The sequence below is a fragment of the Amphiprion ocellaris genome, chromosome 2, assembly GCF_022539595.1.
Source record: "Amphiprion ocellaris isolate individual 3 ecotype Okinawa chromosome 2, ASM2253959v1, whole genome shotgun sequence".
Classification (NCBI taxonomy): domain Eukaryota; kingdom Metazoa; phylum Chordata; class Actinopteri; family Pomacentridae; genus Amphiprion; species Amphiprion ocellaris.
Genome location: NC_072767.1, coordinates 36,581,669 through 36,595,484, shown reverse-complemented (window position 1 = coordinate 36,595,484; position 13,816 = coordinate 36,581,669). Strand labels below are relative to the sequence as shown.

The 13,816-nt window shown below is 39.7% G+C and overlaps 1 protein-coding gene and 1 long non-coding RNA gene across 10 annotated transcripts in view; both read left to right on the top strand.

Moving 5' to 3' along the window:
* The window catches only part of suco (SUN domain containing ossification factor), a 45,413-nt gene extending 41,838 nt beyond the window's left edge, over positions 1-3,575 (top strand). For 4 of the 8 annotated variants that reach the window (XM_023283851.3, XM_023283850.3, XM_035954467.2 and 1 more), the window contains one exon: positions 445-3,575. In XM_023283851.3, the coding sequence (XP_023139619.2) occupies positions 445-1,008 (564 nt within the window). In that variant the 3' untranslated portion in view covers positions 1,009-3,575. The remainder of the gene's footprint in view (positions 1-444) is intronic. The other 4 variants (XM_023283852.3, XM_035954468.2, XM_023283849.3 and 1 more) reach the window with 2 other exon arrangements.
* Positions 3,576-4,546: 971 nt separating this feature from the next.
* LOC129349821 (uncharacterized) lies at positions 4,547-8,426 on the top strand. Of its 2 annotated transcripts, XR_008602957.1 has the most exons (5): positions 4,547-4,682; positions 5,604-5,704; positions 6,432-6,573; positions 8,023-8,147; positions 8,211-8,426. It is a non-coding gene; the product is annotated as an uncharacterized LOC129349821 (long non-coding RNA). The 2 variants fall into 2 exon arrangements; XR_008602956.1 differs by having other exon boundaries at positions 8,023-8,426.
* The last annotated feature ends 5,390 nt before the right edge of the window (positions 8,427-13,816 follow it).

Here is a 13,816-nt window from a genome sequence, read left to right as displayed (position 1 = left end):
TCTTCATCTGTCACTGATTTTTTTTTTCCTGATCTCAGCGGAGTAGACGAGATGAGATCAGCTGAGGAGTGTTGAGATTCAGCTCACTCCAAATTCCAGTTAACCACTTCTTTGCTGACACTGTGATAGTAGGCCGCTGCTTTATTCAGCTCACCTGACATTTTTGATGAGGTGAATACAGCGTGGTCTGCTATGGTTTTACATCACAGCGCAGCACTGGGATTAAACACTGTGTTTCAACAAAAGTTTCAGAATTTTTTGCTTTTTCCAAATCTTGTATTCCATCATTCCCTAATAAACTTTCCCGCCCTTCTCTGACCAGTTTGTGTTGCATCAGTGTCTAGCACAAAAGTGGTTAATATGTCATTTCATTCTAAAATGTATTTTGACTTTCTTTGAATCTTTAAAAAAAATAAACACTCCATCTCTGTTATGTTTTTCCAGCAGAAAAAACGCTGCAAGACAAAGTCTTTGGACAAAGTTGAGACTCTCAAGGCGTTCGATCCCTCTGCTCCCATCGCAAACGGGGATCCCAAGTGTAACGGCTTCCACCCTTGCCTCCCAGCGCCTCCTCCCCCTCCCCTTCCCCTGCCTCCGCCTCCCCCTCCACCTCCCTCCTTGCTGCCTCCCCCTCCATCCACAGAGGAGGCGCCGTCATTGCCCGCTTGCATCTCCAAGGAGATCGCCCCGGAGACCACCAGCTGCAGCTCATCCACCCACTCTGAGGAGTCCTACACGAGCCGCCTCCCTCCTCCCTCCCCCATATTCCCCTCCTCCAGCATGTGCAACGGCCACGGCCTCTCCTTCCCCCTCAGCCAGCCTCCCGTCAAGGCCCGCCAGGAGAAGCGCTCGACGAAGCGGCGGAAGTCTCGACAGACGGAGCTGCAGTTCCCCCACATGCCGGGCGGCAGCGTCGGCGCTCTGCCCAGCCTGCAGCAGCTTATGAAGGGAAACAAGGAGATGAGCGTCGGGACCATCGGGGTGACAGCGGTCACCGGACATGTCTGAAGACTCGCACTTCACCTTAACACAGCTTTCTGTTCACACACACTATAACAGTAGCAGACTCGAGTGAGGAGAAGAGGTCTTATCACATCCCAAAGAACCACATTTCCCATGAGCACCCAGGCGCACCGTGTAACTGAAGTGGCTCTGGCAGCAGTAGCTCGACATCATCCAGTCCTCATCCACTCCTGTCAAAGACCTGTTTACGGTTATGTGCCTTTATATCTGTTCTAGACCTTTTAATTCTTAAAAAAAACAAAAAAAAACCATGAAATTTAGAGAGTTGCACACAGAGAGACACAGTGGTGGGGAGCGAAACATCAGTCAGATCCATCAACATGTTTTTTCTACTGGATAAGCACATCGTCCCATGACAGCTGAGCACCGGTGAAATTAGTTTTTCCCACTTTGAGCACAGTGAGGAGAGGTGCCAGCCTCGACTCGACGTTCCTTCAAGAAGTATTAGGCTGCTCTCTGGGATGAAATGTGAAAGAACTGCGGAGCATGACAAACTGCTTCTCTTATCCTTGTTTCTTTCTGTTTTCCTCTGCCATCATTTAATCTAATCCATCCTGTCTTAGTCCTGAAATGACTGCAGGTTTTTGTTTGGGACCAGAGTGTTAAACTTTCTCTGATTCTCCTCCTCTGTCTCTGTCGGCGTGTTCCCAACCAACCATTAGAGCTGAATGAAGAAACTCATTTTGCATGGCGTGAAGTGGTCTGAATGTGTTAGCCCTGTCAGTTTAGTGCCCCGTTTAACCTCATAATACAAATGCAGCAGCAGCAGTCTGTGGAACCTAAGCAGGGAATCATTCTCCAGTTATTTGGGCTGGGCCCAGAAAAACACTGCTTTCGCACCAGGTGAAGAGAAATGATGTTGTCACAACAGATTTTGTAACTATGATGAAGGTAAACAAGCCAGAGGCAAACTGTGTTTTATTGTTTCCACGACATGTTATTTCTTTCATCCACAACTGAGCCATGTTCCTCTTTTATCATTGAAGTTTGTTTGAATTATCCTCGCAACCTGTATGTGGGAAGCTTTTTTTCCTTCTTGAGGGCACAATATACTGTAGGAACACTTTGACACAAACACACACCTCTACTGGGACCCTGCAGATGAGTCTGACACACCAGTTTTATTTATCTATTTATTTATTTAAATGACTAGAGAGTTTTCTAACCATGGCACTGGTTTGTCAGTCTCTTAATCCTGCAGTGTCACAGTAGCTTATCCATGCAAGTATGCTACATAGAAATATTACTACGGTACGGAAACGGTCATGGTGGATGGCTCAACCGCATACATTATCTTTTTCACATTTTACATTTTATCTCAGGCTCTCACTTTATAGCAGCTTCTTGTTGTGTTTACCTCGGCCTGAAATATCAGACTAGCGTGAATAGAAGACTGTGTGTTTATTAGGATCAGCACACTGCTGCTTTTGTATCTGTTCAGAGCTGCTGGCTAGTTGGAAGTAGTGCAAAGGGCTAAACTGTTTATCGACCCGTCGTCTTCTGTGCGCTTGTTTCAGCATCTTCGCTGGATTTTAATTCACCCTGTTCTGTTCTCATGACTGACCTACAATAACAATCAGTTTAAAAGGTTGCAGGCAGTTGCAGTTGTGAAAGAGGGGTGTTCTTTTTCTGTGTGTGTGTTTTTAAATGATAAAAATTTAATTGTATGCTTCTATTTCTGACTGGCTCTGTGTGGTCGGTTTTATACACATTTTTGACAGAGACAGAACTTTGCTCTAGCGCTTCTCTCCCATAAGAGCTTCATTACCTCTTCTGACCAGCTTCTTCGTTGCTCTACAGATCCAAAACTCTCTGACCCCACCCCTGCACGATTTTCTGTCTTTTAATATGCCAGCTTTTATTAACCACTCTACCACGTTCCTGTTACAGCTGAAAATGCTTTCTCATTCTCTGCATCTAGCGATCTGTCTGTGCATCCTCACTCTCACCGTACACTCCCTCATCTTTCATTCACTTGTCATTGCTCTCTGGCTTTGTGTGCTTGCCCCACCTTGAAACCTTGAATGACGGTGGAGAGTAGGAAATGAATTGTTGCTGAATAAAGGGAACGCAGGAAAGATGAGTCTAATTTGGAACACTAAAAATGTGATTATATATGTTCCACAAGCCGAGCAAATACTGTGTTTGTTTTTTTTTGTTTTTTTTGTTTTTTAACCTTTTTGAATGTGTATGATATGTTCGTGAGTGTTAACCTGTACGCATGTGAGATTTTGTTCTCTCCTCTGTGTGTGTGTGTGTCTGTGTTATGAGAAAGACTACTTTGAAAAATACTTACACCCATAACACAGCAAATGGGGAGAAAAGCACTTCTGGGAGCTCAGTGTGCACTTTGTGTGACTTCTCATGCCTTTTTGTTTTTCTACCTTATATGTCAAGTGCTATCTTTTGTTCTTCTTCTCTCTCCCTCTCTTTCTCTCTGTGAGTACTCTGAAGAGCTGCACAGTATTTTTGAGCAGGAGTGAGTTACTACAAAAACTGTAGTGCCATTAGAAACTGTGAATTCTTTCTAAATAAAACGTTTTTTTGTTGTCTTTCGCTTTGTATTATTTGATTGGATGAAATCTTACTATCAACAGATCGCATATTTGACATGTCAGGTTTAATAACCATAAGAAAAACATCTTTAAAAAAAAACATCTTTCAGAGGGCAAACCTTTAATTTTACTCATAATACGACTTTCTATGCAGCTATAGATGATGAGACAATTAGGTGCATATACACAAGAACCTCCTTATTGCTTACTTTGATTTACTGTTGCCTAGGAACTACTGTCAAGCTGATGTAAGTTTATATTTCAGAGGGGGTGACGCAGGGCATATGTGGAATACCCACCCAATATTTGCAACACATGCATTTGTACACTGAATAAAAGTAGAAAAGATGCAGATGCATGAAGAGAAGGCACAAATTTGTGCATAAAAAACATTCTCCAAAGTTTAAAAAAAGAACTACCAGATGATGTATCAGAAAATGTTTTGGATCAGATCAACAAGAAAGATAAAATAAGATAGAACTTTATTAATCCTGGAGGAAATTTTTGCCAGAAAAATCCATGAGATTAAATGTAGTGCCTGATAGTAAAGCAAGATATAAATATGATATATTATGAAAAATAAAAATAAGAAAGCTAAAATAAGACTAGAATAGAAAAATAGGAAGTAATGCCAGACCAGTAATGGTCCGTGTACAGATCTGGTAATTGGATTTTCCGTTCTGAAACGGGTATTGAAAAACAAAAAACGAGTGGTTATTTGATTTTCGTTTTAAAATACAAAAATTAAAATTGAAATACAAGGCGCTTTTCCTTTCATGATCAAAAAGGGATATACGATTTTTTTTAATGCTTTGATTTTCGTTTTATATTTAGAATAACAAAAAATAAATAAAATCAGTAAGAGACGGAAACGAAAAAAGGTCCGTTTTTTCATTTTCTGAGACCGGAAGTGGTCATCAGCAAGTGTGGAGCCAAAAGACAACAAGATTCTGAGAGGGCGGAGCCAGAGAGCAGTCATTGGTCAGACCATAGATACTACAGAAGACAGCGCGCTTGCGGATCTAGTCTGCTGTATATATCTATGGTCGGCACGTCTGGTAGCATCTCTGGCTGCTGTTGACCTTGTTTTTGGAGTAAAACACGGTAAGAAGATAAATACTTCTAACCTGTAGCGTTGTTTTGTCGTACGTTAAGTCAGCGACTTGTGAAGAGTTGTGTTTTGTCGTGTTTGAGCAGTTGGTCCGGACGCGTTAGCTAGCTAAGCGGCTAAGTTAGCTAGCTAAGCGGCTAAGTTAGCTAGCGGGCTAATTAACACAGGTGGCTAACTTACCGCTGAACACCTGTGTTAGTTAATGCTGCAGCTGTCCGTCATTAGAATGAAGTTCTCAACCTGTATTTCTCTGCTGTGTATTTTAGCTTTTAAAAAATTTATTTTACTTTAAGGTCAACTGAAACCCGTTCAGCTGCACTGAAGTTTAACATTCAGCTGGTTTGAATTAAACCGCGCTTAACTTAACATTGCGCAACATTACCTCTCTGAATCTCCATAATTTCATTAAATTCCTTCTCTCTTCCACTGCTCAAGTTCAATCCAGTATATAAAGTGATATTAATAGTGAATAAACTAACAACCAGCCATTGTATTTATTTATTATTGCATGTATTTGTAGTAAAACATGAGAGGAAACATCCTACTTTTGGATCTAGAACTGCACAAGCCGTTCATTTTCAGTCACCTGACGAGTTAAAGTCCCCTTTTTATGTGAGGTTGAAGCACAAAGTCTGAGTTAACAAAGAAAGTTGTTTATAATTTGTGATACCTGTTATCTCTGACTGAGGCTTTAGTTTTTGTTGAGCTGATTTACACGTAGAAACTTTGTTCAGGAAGATTTGTCAGTAGCTCAGAGGACAGGCTGCTTTTTACACAACCTTGTAAGAGAATGTCTGTCAATGCTTTCAGCAGAATTTAGAAACACAACACTTCCTAAACAGATATTTTGAGGCTGTGAGGTTGAACGTTTGAGAGTTTATCAGTGTGTTTGTTTGTGGTCTTTCTGTTTCTAGGTGGAAGCTGAATTAGTGAGGATGACTCCTGCTCCTGTCATCTCTAAGCTCCTCACACATCTTTACCTGCACATGAGGAAAATCACTCCTGTAGAATGCAGGTATGTTTGTCATTATTATAAAAAGATGTTGCCTGGTGACCTGTCAGAAACCCATCATACAGAGTCAGCCAAAATAATGTTTACAGACATCAGGAAAATAAAAACTTGCATCAATATTTCAATACCAAATTTATTCAGACATCAGGAGATTAATAAAAGTTATCTTTGGCCTCTACAATTACAAGAGGTGCTCAAAGTGGTGGCCACTGGCTTCCAGACATTTCTGTTGTGTTGTAGACGTCACTTGTTGATGCTCCATTCATGAGGGTAGCGCCATCTGTTGGGAAAACATCGTACAACAGGACAGAGTTATCGTGATTTAATCAAACTTAGAAAGAGGACTCTATATGTATAGAAGTACTTATACAAATGAAATATTTATAAAAGTTTTTCTTTTCCTGATGTGTGTATACATTATTTTTGGCTGACTCTGAACTTAATGAGAACAAAACTGTCATTAATTGTTGCTCTGAAAGCTTCTTTAGTGAAAACCGGCTGGTGTTCTGCTTTGAAACAAACTGCTGTTGAGGTCTGTGTTTTTAGGTTTAACCCCAAAGTTTCTGAATGAACTGATAGTTGTTTTTTTTCCTGATCAATGTGGACGTTATAATTGATGGTAACATTTACTGATCATATAATCAGCATGACAATATAACAGTATAACATTCTGACCACCTGACTAATACTGTGTTGGTCCCTTTATGCTGCTAAAACTCCTCTGACGCAGTGGTTCATCAGAACCTCTGGGGATGTCCTGTGGATTCTGTGGGTCCTGTGGGTTGCAGGGTGGGTCCTACCTAGACCAGGCTGATCCTGGACCATCCCACAGATGCTCCATCAGATGTGGATGTGGGGAGTGTGGAACCCAGGTGAACAGCTTAGCTCTGTCGTGTTCCTCGGACCACTCCTGAACAGTTTTAATTTGTCCTGCTGAGGGTGGCAGCTGGCATCAAGGACTGCTGTTGCCATGGAGACTAGGGGATTGTTTGTCCTGCAGTGTTTAGGTGGTGGTACATGTCAAACATCCACATGAACGTCAAGGTTTCCCAGCAGAACGTTGCATTAGTTCATTCTGACATTCAGCTATGAATCAACACAGCAGATGGTGATCCATGCTGTGGAAGTCTCACATCTCCTGATTTAATGGAGCTGCTTTGCACTTTTTACACTGTTTATTCACCAACACTTTATTTAATAAAAGTCCCATCTAGTTTTTATGAGGAATGTGATGTTTTAATTTCTCTGTGAATAACTGCAGTCTAATGCAACAGCTGGAATTGTAACATCTGTCCTGATATTGATCATGAAGTATTGATCAGAATACTTATGGTTAGCAGTCATCCCTGAAGTTTTACATTAAAATCTTTACTTGTGTTGTGAACTTTGGTAAGAAGCAGAAACTTTAGCGTTGCCATGGATACACGAGTGTTAAATTCTGTCCATGTTTCCATTTTGGGAAATGCAGTCCAGTTCCAGAATGTGGAGGAATTTAGTCTCACAATCACAGACAACAAATATTATCTGAAAGTCGGGTTATTGTTGTTTATCAGCACAATACAAAAAGATTAATGTTAGAAATATTCTAGTTAAGACTCTAGAATATCATAGTTCATGTAAATTTACCTCAATAATATGAATGTTCAGGTTAAGATTGTACAGTGATATTTATTATGTAAGTTTAGCTGAGTAAGTTTATGACTCTGCACTAAAATATTATTTAAATTGACATCATTATTGTAATATTTAGGGTCAGACCCTACAGTATTGAGATTAAGAAATCAAATATTCTATAAAATGTAAATACACTGAACTCATTTGGATATATTTAAGTGAGACTGTACAATGTTATTTGACACAAATCTATCTAAATCAAAATTTTAATAATTTTCATGCCAAACATTTACTGGACTGATTTAAATATTAAAATCACTCCTTTCTAATCCTCTGCTGTACATCAAACCTGAGGCCTTAAATAGAAACACACAAGTATCTGATTGAAGGAACTTCTGCAGAGTCCTGGTTCCAGAACATGATGATAGAATTATAGACAAACTTTAACAAAAGCTGCCTGAGAGTTTACAGGTTTTTATGTTAGATATCTTCAGTAATTTAATGAGTTATCAGCAAAAATCAAGTGTTCATTTGATGAACTTCATTTCCTAAAACATCCAGAATTGGAGCTCATATCTTTGGCAGCTGTAAAGTTTCTGCTCCTTCAAAGTTCACAACACAATGAATTAATTCCTAAAACACTCTCAATGCTGGAGAGCGTTTGTGATGCTGAAGCAGTGATCAGTTTTTCTGTTTCTTCTCTGGAGATGCACAATGAGGGACGTCTGCAGCGACTGAGAAAGAGTCTCACCACATCCTGACATGAGGAAAAAGACTTTATTGAAGACTACAATGAGAAAAACTATCCAGACAGCAGACGGCTGCATTCAAGGTGAGCTCTGAACATTTGATCTGGAACAGGAATTCAATAACGGCAGCATGAGCTTCATTTCAGTCTGTAGCTGCTGAATTCATGGATGAATCATCTGGCACTAGAGAGGAAGACCTTCAAACATCCACGTCAGCTGATGGAGGTCCAAGAGTCTCACCCAACAAACAACCTACAGAGTGAAGACCTCCAATCTGATTGGACGGCCTCCTATTCAGCCACTTGTGAACAAATGCCTCTAAGTTGATTTGTTTTCTAAAATAAATCTAGTTTGAGTCCTAATCTATGCCTGTGTGATTGCTTCTTTACACCACTGTTAACAGTTTAGGCTGTTAGATTGTTCCAGATAAGACAAGTACAAGATTCTTCAGAGCCGTTCTACCACGAGCCTGACAGGAAGAACTCCAACAGCTACTGAATGTTCCTGTGGTTCCCTCAAGGCTACAGGAGGAGCCCTACGAGGACGAGCCGGTCCACCTGATGGCGGCCAGTCGCTGCGGTTCAAAGCCAACACCGACTACGTGGACTTCTACTGGACCACACGGAGGCCTTCAAACCGGACCAACAAGTTCAGCGACTCCCCGACTCGTGGGTCTGAGGACGCCGCCGAGCCTCGGTCCAGCCGGCCTCCTGTCTGTGGATGTTTGAGTGCTGAGAGGTTTGTGGATGCATGTGAACGTTCTGTGTTGAAACAGCAGCTTTGGACTCAGTAACGCCGGGAAAAACCAAGAGCTCCTTTAATTGTGACTTCCACTAAAAAAACTGATGAAAATAAGTTTGCCAGGGTTCTGACTGATAACAGATTATTAAATAATGAAAATAATCATTTAAATATTACTTTAAACAATCCTTTTAGGTCTACATTTCCTTTACACTGACTTCTTGGTATATGTACATGTATTTTAGGTGGAATATACCATTAAGCCCAATGTTCAAGGGTTCTTCTGGGAATATACCATTAAACCAACCTTTTAGGTAAATATTCCAGGATGTTGGGTAGAATATCTTCATTGGAAGATTTTAGAGTAGAATATTACTCCAAACCATTCTTTAGGTCTACATTTAAGGTGGAATACTGGCTTACACCAAGATTTTTTGGTCTACATTGAAGGATTTTAGGTGGAATATTCCTTTGAACAAACTTTTTAAGTTTATGTTCAAGGATGTTGGGTGGAATATACCATCAGACCAACCTCCAAGGTCTACAGTAGTGAATTTTAGGTGGAATATACCATTAAACTCACCTTTTAGGTCTACATTGGAGGATTTTAGGTGGAATTTTCTTCCAAACCGTCTTTTAGTCTACATTTAAGGATGTTTAGGATGGTATATTCTTCCGAACCAACTTCTCAGGTCTACAGTTCAGGTGGAATATTCCTCCATACTAACTTTTTTGGTCTACATTGAAGGATTTTTTTCTAAACCACCCTTTCGGGTCTATATTTGAGGTTTTAGGTGGAATATTCCTTTTAACCAGCCCCTCAGGTCTCTTTGAAGATTTTGGATGGAATACTCGGTTAAACCAACATTTTAGGTGCATGTCTAAGGATTTTTGGTGGAATGTTCCTTGAAGGTGGATGTGTGAGGACCTTGTAGGTGGAATACTTCCTGAAACCAACCTTTTAGGTCAACATTCAAAGATTTAAGGTGGAGTATTCCTTTAAACCAACCTGAATTTCATGTTTTGATCATTATCAAGTGAGAAACCTCAATCCAGACTCCTCATAATGATGTTTGAGATTTATGCTATTTATTTGTTTAGTCCAGAATAAATGACAGAAATCCACAACTGTAATTTTATTTCAGGACTCGGTTATTAAATGTCAGAACAATCCATGTGACTCTAAAAACTCAACAACTTTACAAACTCTAAGATTAAACTCTCCACAAGGATCCAAAATAAGTTGGACTTCTACATGAGAGCTTTAATTATTCTTCATCTACTTCCTGAAAAGTTTGGTCAATAAAAAAGACAAAAACTAATATTTTCAGCTGAACTGAAGACAGATAGCCTGCTAACCCCCTGGAAACCAGCATTTATCCTGTTTTTGTGTTGCTCCTCAGCAACTCTATACAGCCGGGTCCTAATGTTTTTTGAGCAACACACCATACTATGACGTTTTTACAATGATGGTTCTACTGTGGAACCAGTTTGACATGTTCAGGCGTTCTTTGTGTGAAAACTCATTCAGGTATCAGAAGGTGGTTTTCAACTTTCTTTGTTAACTTTCTGCTTCAACTTTAAACTAAATTTCCTTCACTAACCCCGCCCTCTGGACTTCCAGTAAGCTGTGTTCCTATTGGCTGTCCAGGTGGCTGCTTGGTGTTATCAGGAACACCTGAGCAGCTCAGTGTCTTCCTGCTTTATGTGGCTGCAGCCAAACATTTCCTCTGTTTCTCTTCACCATTGAACCGGGTTTGGCTCCATTGCTTTAGTTTGTTCTTTAGGCGTTGGCTTGCAGCTTCCAGCAGTAAAATCGTCTTTAATGTGTTTCTTGGTGTGTTTTAGGGCTTTGTACTGGATAGTTGTCTTGGTAAATGTGGTTCTTTAGCCACAGTTAGCACATGGTGCTACTGTGTGCAGTGATTAGTGGATTTGGTGCAGCTGCGTTGTGTCTTTATCTTGGCTGTAGTGAGTCTACAGAGGTTTTTGGTCAGACACATTCTGTATTCTTGTTTGTGAATCAACGTTGGTTGTCCAGAAGGTAAGAGTTCCTGTCCTGATTCTCTGTTCTCAGAGGTTCTCTGGTAGGCTGCAGGAGACTTTAGCATTTGGGTTGTGCTAGTTTGGTTTTTGTACAGTTTCATTTGGACGACTATCTTGAGGCCCCTCCATGTGGTTTAGTGAGGTTTTCTGGAACAGTTCTACAAAGCAACCTGCAGCAGAAGAGACTTTGAGAGTTTTTAGGAAGTTCTGGAGACCAGACTTTAGAGCAGCAGAAACATTTGTCAGTAGTTTGAGCAGGAGAAGGTGAGCTTCAGAGTAGAAATGAGACGGATACCTTCTTGACCCGTGTGGTGAGGTCCTGTACCAAGAGTTTGAGCAGGTTGTGAAGAGTCTGTAGTTCTTTGGTCTGAAAGCACAAGAAGAGTCGACTCATTAAAGGAGAAAACAGGAGATATTGTTGGTTCTTCTGTCACTCTGCAGTTCCCAGTTTCCTTAGACTGAATATCAAGTTTATATTTTAAATGATTTCCTATGTGAGCCCAAGAAGACTTCAATAAACTCCCTCCATCCCCTGGACACAACAGATTTTATTACAATGTTAAATCTTTTTAAAAAAATATATTTTTGAGTTTTAATCATAGTTTTTTTTTTTTTGTTGTTGCTTGTTTAGTTGTGTCATCTGTGTGAGAGGTGCTAAACAAATAAAGTTGAATTGATAAACTGAATAATTGACTAACTCATGATTGTGACAATAGAAGTATTTTCATTGTGATTTAAGGGTTTGTTAGATAATTAAACAGAAGATACAAAACATGTAATTATGAAAATAAACAAAATTTTAAAACAAAAATATTAAACATTAAAGATGAAATATTTTAGATAATTAAACATTTAAAAAATACAATTGAACAAGAAGAACATTAAACATTTTAAAAAATACAAAAAATTTAATTAGATTATTAAACCTTTGAAAAGACAAAACATTTAATAAAAAAATTAAATGTTTAGTTAGAAAATTAAATATTAAAGACAATACAACTTTAAATAGGAATTAAACAGAAAATGCAAAAAAAGCATTTAAAAACAAAATTTAAAAAAAGGTGGTAAACATTTAAAAAGAAAAACCTTAAAGATTTAAAGATTTAATCGAAAAATTAAACATTGGGAAAGAAAAGGACATTTTTTTTCAAACAAACCGATAAAACATTTGATAAAACAACAAACATTAAAAAGACAAAACATTTGGAAATCAAATCAGACATTAGAAAAGAATAAAAGGTGAGAAAAGAGCGAAACTAAACATTTAAGAAGAATCGAACTAAAGACAAAACATTTGAAAAGACACCAGTTAGACTTTAGAAGATCAAATTACACAGAAGAGACAATAAAATGATAAAAAAAAAAGCAAAAACAGATAAAAGGCTGAAAGCGTTTTCTAGTCTGAAATGAAAACAAGTTGTTTCTTCAAACATTTCCTCTTTCTATGTTCTTGGTTTGATTGTGGACAGATTTATTAAGAACTCATTTCAGAAAACTGCTTTCCAGATAAAGTCTACTTGTAGTTGAAGGCATGGATCAAACTAATGTTACCTTCTGATCTCCACAAACTTTACTGTTCAGTGAAGAGAATCAAAGTTTGTTGAGGATTTCTAAAAAACCCACAGGTGAAGGTCTGAGATCAATGGTCTAAATGTGAAATCAAGACTCATGGTCACAAGTTTTAAGGCTTCTGTTAACCATAAAGTTCAAACTAACAGAGAAGTACTGAGAAACTTTGAAGATTTCAGTCCTCAGACTGTCTGAAGGTTCAAACTAACAGAGAAGTACTCAAGAACCTTTAGGTTTTTAGTCCTCAGACTGTCGAAAGGTTCAAACTAACAGAGAACTAATGAGGAACTTTTAAAATTTCAGCCCTCAGACTGTGGAAAGGTTCAAACTAACAGAGAAGCACTGAGAAACTTTTAACATTTCAGTCCTCAGACTGTCTGAAGGTTCAAACTAACAGAGAACTACTGAGGAACTTCGAAGATATCAGTCCTTGGACTGTGTGAAAGTTCAATCCAACAGAGAACTACTGTGGGACTTAGAAAATTTCAGCCCTCAGACTGTGTGAAAGCTCAGGTCCTGAGGGCTCGGGAGGTGTGGAGGCTTGGAAAGTCTTGGAACTGAAGGTTCAACCCTCCAGCAAGTCCAACCTCCTGAGAAAAACGGTCGAGTCGAGACTCGAGTTAAAAAAAAAACTCGAAAACAACAAAAAATAGATGATAAATGCGCAAAAAAAAGAAGAATTAGTATCTGAGCGAGTAGCTCAGGGGGATAAGAGGATGGACTACCAAGTGGAAGGTCGCAGGTTCAAGACCCACCACCGGCACTTTTCTTTCTTTGTCTTTGTCAGGATTTTGAGAAAATTTAAGAAGTGTCTGGTCTTGAACCAGCGACCTGCAGCTCCATAGGCAAATCCTTAACTCACTGAGCTACAGATCAGATGAAAAGAAATAATTTCGTCGTCCCTTTGGCATCGTAGTTCCTCAAGTGACCACATGGGCGGAGCCAAGGCGGAGTCTGGGTGGAGTCAGGGCGGAGAGTGGGCGGAGAGGTGGGTGGCGGCCTCCCCCCTCTACTCCCCCGCCTCCCCCCCGCCACCCACCACACCTTCCCCCGCCCCACGAGTTCTTCGAGTCGCCACGAGTTCTTCGAGTCTCCACGGGTTTTCCTCAGTTTCTGGAGGTTCCACCAGGTCCGAGGCACAACGACTTGTCATGAAGAGGTGTTGAAGTCGGCCAGGATGGACTGACTTTTTACAGCCACTGGAAGGAAGACCACTAGAAGAGCAGGTCTTCAACCACCATCCAGAAAATCCATGGAGTTGGTCAACTTTTATCAACCTCCACCCAACTTCATATCGTTGAGATTTTTAGCACCACAAACCTTTAGTATCACACTTTATTATCAATTATTAGGACTTTAATGGAATCCACCAGCAGATTTACTTTTTCTTGACAAA